The sequence below is a fragment of the Lycorma delicatula genome, chromosome 8, assembly GCF_047948215.1.
Source record: "Lycorma delicatula isolate Av1 chromosome 8, ASM4794821v1, whole genome shotgun sequence".
In the NCBI taxonomy this organism is placed as follows: Eukaryota; Metazoa; Arthropoda; class Insecta; order Hemiptera; family Fulgoridae; genus Lycorma; species Lycorma delicatula.
In genome coordinates, this window is record NC_134462.1 from 21,406,739 (window position 1) to 21,417,091 (window position 10,353).

At 32.7% G+C, this 10,353-nt stretch overlaps 1 protein-coding gene across 4 annotated transcripts in view; it reads right to left on the reverse strand.

The window, feature by feature from the left end:
* LOC142328751 (DENN domain-containing protein 1A) overlaps positions 1 to 2,103 on the reverse strand; it is a 94,866-nt gene extending 92,763 nt beyond the window's left edge. For all 4 annotated transcript variants that reach the window (XM_075372757.1, XM_075372755.1, XM_075372754.1 and 1 more), the window contains exon 1: positions 1,962 to 2,103. In XM_075372757.1, the coding sequence (XP_075228872.1) occupies positions 1,962 to 1,978 (17 nt within the window). In that variant the 5' untranslated portion in view covers positions 1,979 to 2,103. The remainder of the gene's footprint in view (positions 1 to 1,961) is intronic.
* Between the last annotated feature and the right edge of the window lie 8,250 nt (positions 2,104 to 10,353).

The following is a 10,353-nucleotide window of genomic DNA, read 5'->3' on the forward strand; positions in this document are numbered from 1 at the left end:
AATAAATTTTCTAACTTGGCCACTGGGTCAACGACCAGTTGGGCCAGAGTTGATTATTAAATATGTTTGCCATAAAGATAATCCTGGACAAGTAATAAATAAAATCCTCTATCCAAACATAAATTACTTTTGTTTTTGTATATCAGTATTTGTATAAATGACATGAAAATATTTTGTACAGAGTAGCCTAATTCAAACAATTAATTTTAGAGATAAGGAAAATTTCATTAAAACCAGGCTTTATTCACTCACTGAATAAACCCAAGGATGACTCATTCATCCTGAACTTTGATTTGAAATGAATGATTCATTCATTAACCCCAAGTCAAAGAATGACTAATAATCCTGGCCAAGGCTTAATATTGTCAAAACCAATATTAACCCTCTACATTCATTCAAAATCATTCTTTTTATTAAGTTCAATTTATTTTAAAACAAACCCAATAATTGACATAATTTAGTGAAAACTATGCACATAAACATTTATCGAATCCTACTATTTCTGATATTTTTATTACCCTCAAGTTTATTTTTTTCACAATATTTATTTTCATTGCATAATCAAGAAGCAGTCTTCTAAAAAGATAATTTGATATTATCAGTCTGTACTAAAATGGGCAAGTAATTAATTTGAAAACAGTAGTGGGAATGTAGATTAAAATGGCTCCATTACATCATTGTACATAAAACTGATTATTCATGTAACTAATCAGAAAAATAGTTTTCTCATTATGAACTAAAATGTTAAAAAACTAAATAGTGTATATGCTAAATTCTCATTAACAAAGGATTTAACAACTCTTTAAGCGCTCATCAATATTGAACAACAGTGAAAGTTTTATTATGGCAAGTAACATTCAAGAAACTGGGAAAATTATTGTCAATTCTGATAATATAATTTGTTTTTTTTAATAAGGGGAAAAATTTGTTCTAGCAGTAAAAAAACCCTAAGGACCCCTGCAAACAGAATAAACAAAATGCACCACTCATACATTAATTAAAAAGGTTTTTCATAACTTATCTGTACTATTAATTAAAAAAATTATAAAATCTTGAAGACAATGGACAGTGAAAATCATGAAGTAACTTGGAAAAGATTTCCTTCACATTTTCACTCAAAATATTAAAGTTTTAACAAATAATTGAATTTATTAGGTTCATTATTTTTATTTAAATGAATAAAAGGTTTTGTAAACTTCCTTGTTTGTTTTTTACATAAGCAATAATTAACTATACTGAAAATGTATGCAGCTTACTTACTACTTTTTAGAACCCAAACAAAGCACTTACTTGGATTCAATATTTTTTCCTTTTGCTCAGGAAAGTAATTCTAAAAAAAAATTATAAAATACCTACGACACTATAAATAGTGTCAGATTTTAATAAATTATACTTCTCCAATGGCTGCAAACTATACAAATTATGGCCAATCAATTAAAATAAAAATTGTTAACTAGGGATATAAGTAACTACACTTGTTAGTCAATATGTTAAAAAAAATTCGTACTTAAGTCACCTTTTAAGGATATGATATTCAATATCCTTAAATGGTAAAACTCATAATTAAAGAAATAAAATTACTTGCAGAAAAAAACTAAAATGAAAAAAAAATCAAACAGCTGTACAACTTTTGAGCAAATGGGGAATCACAAAATCCTACATAACTGATCGAAAGATTTGTTAAAAATTAAGACAAAGCATTTTGACACTTTTCTTTTCAGCAGGGGGTTCCATAACGTAAAGTTTTTAACGACCTATACGTTGTTGTCAACTTTAAGAACAATTAAAATTAGCTTTCCAGTTTAAGTTATCGAATTATCTAATTTAAATAGTAACAATAAAGCAATTAACTTAACAAAATTTACCCAACTTAACTCATACATAATTTATGTCAATACATAAATTAATAGACTGAAACGTCAACCAAGTAAATCAACTTATGGCAAATAAAATAAAAATACCTGATTCGAGAACCCATTTTTGGAAAAAAATTGTAATTACTACGTATTCATTTTTCTTTTAAAAAATATATGATTCTTCATAGTTTCAAACTTTTAACACAACTCAAAGATAACCTTAATAACAACATTTTGGGACGGAACCACCCACTGCCTTTTACATTTAATTTCCGTTTCCTTACTTTCCAATTTGTCTGATTGTCATTTTATCAATTTACCGCCAACATTTAAATTGAATAAATAGAAAGTTATAAGAACGGTATCAATGTTCAAAAAGATCCTATTTAACAAAGTTATAGTAATAACATTCTTTAATATACACATAAGTTCAAATGAATTCTTAATGGCGCGATCAATTTTATTCATTGTATGATTTACATTTTTTATGTGTCTTTTTTTATTTTTTTCTTAAATACTTGGCCTCATCTCATAAAAAACACTTAAGATTAAATCGTACATGATTTACAGATTATATTTTTTATATCAGATGTCATCAAAACCACTAATTCTGTACAATGTATTGATTCGTAATACTTAAAAAAAAACTGTAAATAAATAAATAATTAATTTAAAAAAGTACATACATATATAAACTTAAAGCACTTAAGTAATGAATTACCTCTCTGCTAAAGTGGTTATTAAACACATTTGATAAAATGAAGTAGAATTTATTTGCAGTAAGCTTTTTGTATTTCTTCAGTTGCTTAAGTAACAGTTAATTGTATAATCTTTTAAATAAAATATACCAACATTTGAAATATTATGCACTGTGAAAAGAATTGTTTACTTTTTTGAGGTTGTTAATAGATACAACGTCTGTTCAGAAAATAATCAAACTTTATTTTTTTTTAATCTTTACTATTAATTTTACAGATTATTGGTCCTTGCACCTTCAAAGTATTCCTCTCCCCTACACACTTTTCTCAGCAGTGTTTCCACTTCGCAAAGCAGTCCTGAATAGCTTCATTTGAAATGGCTTTTAAGTTGTCTGTGATAAATTTGCTTTAATGCCATTAATACTCAGGTCCTTTCATCACTGTTTTTAAGTTCGGAAATAAGAAAAAATCGCAAGGAGCCAGGTCTGATGAGTAGGGAGGCTGAGGGAGAATAGTCGTCTGATTTTTTTTACATAAAACTGACAAATTGACAAAGCTGAGTGTGCAGACAATTGACGTGGTGAAGGAACCATGAATTGTCTTGTCACAACTCTGGTCTCTTTGCACCTTGAGGCAAGAATTCAAAATGCACAATTACATTAAAATCGAAAAAAAAACAGAGAGCATCACTTTAACATTGGATCGAGACTGACAAGCTTTCTTAGGGTGTGGAGATCCTTTGCCAATCCATTGTGATGATTATTGAACTTTTGTCGCAATGTCATAGCTGTAAACACAGCTTTCGTCTCCCATTATGGATCCTTTGCATGAATGTTTCATTGTCATTGGCTTGTTCAAGAAATTGCTGACAATCATCCCGCGATGGTCTTTCTGCTGTTTGGTCAGCAAACGAGGAACAATCTTTACTGTAACTCTATGTATGTTAAATTTTTAACTCAAAATGTCATGGCATGATCCAATCAAGATGCTAACCTCTTCTGCAAATTCTCTGACAGTCAACTGGTGATTTGCATGCACCAGATCATTGATTTTCTGAATGTGGGTGTCATCAGTTGAAGTTGAAGGCCTTTCTGTTTGAGGGTCATCTTCAATTGACTGACGACCACTTTTAAATCATGAAAATCATTCATAACATTGCTTATGACCCAAAGCATTACCTCCATAAGCTTGTTTCAAAAGTTGCTACTAACACTTAAAATGTAGCATTTAAATAACAATAACACAAAAATTAAATTAAATATTAGCAATCCAAGAACATGTAGTTACAAAAGAGGTTATGCGGAACACAATGCTGCCAATCGCAAGTCACTAAATATTTCCGTTAGCGTATTATTAAAAATGTTATGTTATTTTCTGAACAGACATCATATTACTTCATATTATTAGCACGTAGTAATTACAAAATTACAATACACTTCTTAACAGACATATTTGGTTTCACTCCCCATGTGGAGGGTATTTAAATGTTTTCTTTCACAATATCAGCTATTGAGTCATTGAGTATCATATGAATAGCTATTATTGATAGCTATCTAGCAAGGATCTATATTTGTATATGATCTATATTTATATAGGGTACATGTTTAGATATTAATTATTGTTTTAGTGAATTTAACTTGCTATCCTCTGTGGTTTACTATCATCTGATAAAAATAATGAACTTTGCCCGATTTGCGTTGACTCAATTTTAGTTTTCATGGGTACTCAACAAAAAGTTAAACTCCATCTATCACTACGATTTTGTTGTTAATTTGAAATAAAACATTTAATCTAAACATCAAATTTTCATAATTAATGAGATCATTTTATCCTTTTTAGAAATTATGCTATTATCAAAAAGTCATATGGTTGACTGTCAAAAAAATGTTAACTTTAATCGTTAATAACTAATTAACGCGATCCGATAAAATCTTTTTTCAAACGTGTTTTTCTCTTCGCGATTTATTCTATACAACCGTTCTCATCTCAGTTTTAGGAGAAAATCTATGTATCACTGTGTTATTTAATTCTATATCTGAAATTAAATTAATTTAGTGAGTAGTAGAGGTAATTAATAGTAAAAGGAAATATTCAGTCTGACTCAGATTGAATGACAATTGGGAAGTGATGTCATAAAACTTGCACTTCTACTGTCTGAAACTCTAAAAACTTTATTAATTCTATTTAGTGAATTTTGGTATTATTCCTTCTCTTTCATACAATTTTAAAATATGATATTTTTGTAAATTAAAATAATTCTATGTTTTTTTTATGATATATGAGTACTAGTAGTTCTAATTATAAGATGAATGTTAGTTTTTGGTAATTAGCTATCTAAGAGATAAATTTTAAAACTAGATTCATTTCAAAAAGTGAATAATTTGAAAGGTAGAAAATTAAACATTTTTGTGTGCTAATAATGAGATAATAAGATGGGCTGCATTTCTTCAATACAACTGCATATGCATATATCTGGTAAGAATTTTTAAAAAAAGAAGAAAAATGTTTCTACTCATTTCAATAATGATATTTATTGCTACTTTAAACACTGGGCCTGACAGATCATCTTTTTGCTTGGCTCCAAGCTGGAGATCGGGCTGTGGTAAAAACTTACATAAAAATGTATCACAAAATCACAGTTAAGCTTACTGATATAATAGAATATGTCTGCCAACAAATTTTTTTTTCTGAGGGCTTTGATCACCCCTCCCTCAAGGCAGTAAATAGTGGCATGTAAGTAATTTTTATGGGGTGGAAGAAGGTAAAAAGCAGATTCTTGCCTCCTAAAATGGAGATCAGAAGGATCTCCATTTTAGGAGGCAAGGTTCAACTCTTTTTTTTTTTGTTTAGCCTCCAGAACTACCATAAATTACTATTTCAGAGGATATATGAAGTTGATGTGTATGAATTTAATGAAGTGTAGTCTTGTACAGTCTCAGGTAGACCATTCCTGAAATATGTGGTTAATTGAAACCCAACCACCAAAGAGCACTGATATCCATTATCTATTGTTAAAATCCATATAAAAGTAACTACCTTTCCTAGGATTTGAACCTTAGTACTCTTGACTTTAAAATCAAGTGATTTGCGATGACGAGTCACCACTAGAACAAACCAGTGGGTTTCTGATAAGTTTCAGTGATCCCCCATTAAAGAGTCCTTGACTTTCCAGATTGGGTGATTAATTTTGGTGTAGAAAATTGTACACTTTAAAAAAAACTTAACCATTATGGGACCAATACATAAGACTCAAAAAATAAATTGTTATTAACAGAAGTGTGAATGCAACAACTATATTTAGCTTCATACTTACTCTTCCTGAATCTGCCAGTTAATGTTTAATGCAGACTGGTTGTATGCAACCTGTACAAAACAAAATGGACAGCTAAGAATGACAAAATCATGGTATAAGAATCCATATCTAACATATTTTTTTTATTTGTGTGTCTCTCTCTATGAATCATGAGACCTTGCCAATGGTGAAGGGGCTTGAGTGCTCAGTGATACTGAGTAGCTGGATGGAAGATGTAACCATATCAAAGTGGTATCTGTTGAGAGCCAGACTAGGAATGATTCATGATAGAGAGCAGCAGCTCTTTCATTAGCTGTTAAGGGCGTAGGTCAGGAACACGTAAACAGCCATATCAACATCAGTCAATCTTCTGAGTACTGCACAGCTAAAAGCAATGGAAAACTACACCTATTTTTTTTCTAAGAAAATGTAGCTTTCTACATTTTCATGAAATAAAGATGGATGTGCCATTCTTTGTAAAATATTCTGGAGATAATCTAGTCCCCTGTTCAGATTTCTGGGTGTGGACTGCTAAAGAAGGGGTCACCAGAAAATTAAAAAATAACATTCTACGAGTGGAATATTAGAAATCTAAAAAAGGTTGGTAGGTTAGAAAATTTAAAGAAATTAATGGGTAGATTAAATGTAAATGTAGCAGGAATTAGCAAGGTTCAGTGGAAAGAGCAGAACAACTTTTGGTCAGGTGATTTTAGAAAAATTAATCCAGCATCAAATAAAGGGCAAGTAGAAGTAGGATTCGTAATGAACAAGAAGACAGGGAAGAGAGTAGAGTATTTCAAAATGCATAACAATAGAATCATTGTAATCAGGATAAAATCAAAACCTAAGCTGACAACAATTGTTAACGTCTATATGCCTACAAGCGCCCATGATGATGATGAGGTAGAGTGTGTATACGAAGAGATTGATGAAGCAATTAAACACGTAAAAGGAGATGAAAATTTAATAATAGTTGGAGATTGGAATGCAAGCATTGGAAAAGGCAAGGAAGGAAATATAGTGGGTGAATACGGGCTGGGCAAAAGGAATGAAAGAGAGTACCAACTTATTGAGTTTTGCATGAAGTATAATTTAGTAATTGCCAACACCCAGTTTAAAAATCATAATAGAAGAATATTGATAGCGACCATACTTTAATGATAATGAAATGTAAATTGGGGTTTAAAAACATGAAGAAAAGGTGCCAGATGAATCTATGGAATTTAGAGAAGTTTGAGGAACAAAGGGTAAAGAAGATTTTTGAGGAGGACATTGCAAGAGGTCTGGGTAAAAACAATAAAGTAGAAAATATAGAAGAAGAATGGGAGAATGCTAAAAGGGAAACTCTTAAGTCAGCAGAAGCAAACTTTTTTTATTAACCTCTGGATCCACCGTTAGGCATTCTTCAGAGGATGAAGCTGAATGATTTGTAGCGCGTGTGAAAATGCCATGCCTGACCGGGATTCGAACCTGGGAAGCAGAAGCAAACTTAGGCAGAACAAAGTGAACTGATGAAAAAACCTTGGATATCAGAGGATATATTGCAACTGATGGATGAGCATAATAATTATATTAATGCTAGTGATGAAGATGGTAAAAGGACCTATCGATAATTAAGAAATACTATAAACAGGAAGTGCAATTAAAGGAAAGTGTTCAGAAGTGGAAAGAGAAATGATCATTGGTGAAATAGATGGAGCATACAGGAAAGTTAAGGAGAATTTTGTGGTACATACATTAAAATTTAATAATATGTTAAATAAAGGTGGTATGTTGATTTATAATACGAAAGAAAAAGTTGATAGGTGAGTGGAATATACTGAATAGTTACTGAGTTGAGAGCAAATGAATTAGAAATTGTTGTTATAGAGAAGAAGAGGAAGTTGAAGAGGATGAAAGGGGAGATACAATACTGAGATCTGAAATTAAGAAAGCATTAAAGGATTTGAGTTAGAAAAAGGCTCCTGGGATAGAATTACTGCTGTTTATTGCACAGTGCAGGTGAGGAAGCGATAGATAGATTATACAAACTGGTGTGTAATATTTACGAAAAAGGGAAAGTTCCATCAGACTTCAAAAAGTGTTATTGTCATGATACCAAAGAAAGCGGGAGCAAATAAATGAGAAGAATACAGAACAATTAGCTTAACTACTCATGCATAAAAAATCTTAACTAGAATTCTGTACAGAAGAATTGAGAAGAGAATTGAAGAAGTGTTAGAAGATCAATTTGGTTTTAGGAAAAGCGTAGGAGCAAGGGAAGCAATTTTAGCACTTAGATAATAATCTAAGAAGTTTTTCTTTAATCTTCCTTCTATTACGTAGAAGGAAGATTAAAGAAAAACAAATCGACATACATGACATTTATAAACTTAGAAAAGTCATTTGATAATGTAGACGGGAATAAAATGTTCAGAATTAAAAAAAAAAATTAGGGTTCCAGTATAGAGATAGAAGAACAGTTGCTAAAATTTACAGGAATCAAACTGCAACAGTAATAATCGAAGAGCATAAGAAAGAAACAGTAATAAAAAAAGCAGTAAAAAAGGAGTCAGAAAAGGATGTTCCCTATCCTCATCACTTTTTAATCTTTACATACAAGGGTAGATCCAGAAATAAGGTTCCCATCAATTTTACAAATAGACAATATTGTTTATTCTCATAGAAATTGACATCGTTGGAAAGAAGAAACTCTGATCTATTTTTCTACATAGTCGCCATCTTTTTCTACGCATTTATGTAGACGGTGCTCCAATTTCTGTATCCTAATGTCGTATAACTCCGCCGCCAACCCGTTGAGGAAGCGTTTCACTCCTTCTTTGATTTCATCGTCGCTCCAGAAGCGTTGGCCACTGAAGTGTTCCTTTAAATTGGGGATAACAAGTGATAATCACTAGGCGCAAGGTCTGGACTGTAAGGTGGGTGGGGCATGACAGTCCACCCAAAGTGTGTCAAAAGTTCCTGGGTTTGACGGGAGACGTGAAGTCGCGCGTTGTCGTGAAGCAGCGTTTCACCGGCAGTTCTCGATAGTTCGCCTGAGTTTTCTTCGTGTTGTACAATAACTGTCTTGAGTTGATTGTTGTCCCAGGTTCCATGAAATTGATCAGCAGTATCTCCTTACGATCCAAAAAACACTGGCCATCACTTTGCCAGCAGAAGGAATTTGTTTGAATTTCTTTGCGACTAGTGACCACTATTTGAACTTTTTTTCATTTCAGGAGTGAAATGAAACACCCACGTTTCTTCTCCCGTAACAATGCAGTCCAACAATCCTTCCTTATCTTCTTGACACTTTTGAAGAAACTGGCGAGCACAGACAAGGCGTTTCTCCTTGTGTTCTGATGTCAATAGCCGCGGAACCCATCGAGCACAATACTTGTGATACCCCAATTTTTCAGTCAAAGCTCTTTCCACTGTACCGTAAGAACTCCCAGGAATCTGAGCAACAAGTTCACGGACGGTGATCCTCCTGTTTTGAAGCACTTCGCGTTGGACCATTTCGATAACCGCCTCCAAAACTGTCGGTCTTCCACTCCGTTCTTCATCGTGGACTTCCTTCCTTCCGGCACTAAATTCCCTGCACTACTTTCGGACGTGTTGAACGGATATACACCTCTGTCAACTGATGATGAATATCCACGGGTGGAGTCCTTTTGGCGTGCAAAAAGTGAATTACGGAACGAATCTTGCACTTGGAGGGATCAACAAGTAGAACCTCCATCTCGGACGGCTGCTGAGCCAAGACTAAGCGGCGCAGCGAAGCGCGGGAAATGAAATCTTTAGTGCAGGAACAGCCGCGCACAGCAGTGTTGCCGGATTTCACCTCGCACCTTCCCGTGCGGCTGGAGCTCTTTGGGAGCCTTATTTCTGGATCGACCCTCGTAGAACTAGCAATTAATGATGTTAAAGAACAATTTAGATTCGGAGTAACAGTACAAGGTTAAAAAATAAAGATGCTACGATTTGCTGACGATATAGTAATTCTAGCCAAGAGTAAAAAAAATTTAGAAGAAACAATGAATGGTATGGATGAAGTCCTATGCAAGAACTACCACATAATAAACAAGAATAAAATGAAAGTAATGAAATGCAGTAGAAATAAAGTGGATGGATCACTGAATATAAAAATCGGACGAGGAAAAATTATGGAGGTAGAAGAATTTCATTATTTGGGAAGTAGAATTACTTCCCAAATAATAAAGCATTTTATATAGCGATATAAAATGCTGAATAGCACAGGCGATATGAGCTTTCACTCAAAAATATTATTTTTCTTACATCAAAAATTAATTTAAACATCAGGAAAGCATTTTTGAAAGTGTATGTTTGGAGGTAGCCTTATATGGTAGTGAAAACATGTACGATCGGAGTACCTGAAAAGAAAAGATCAGAAGTTTTTGAAATGTGGTGCTGTAGGTGAATGTTAAAAATCAGATGGTTGGATAAAGTGAAAAATGAAGAGGTGTTGTGGCAAATTGATGAAGAAAGAAGTATTTGGAAAAGTATA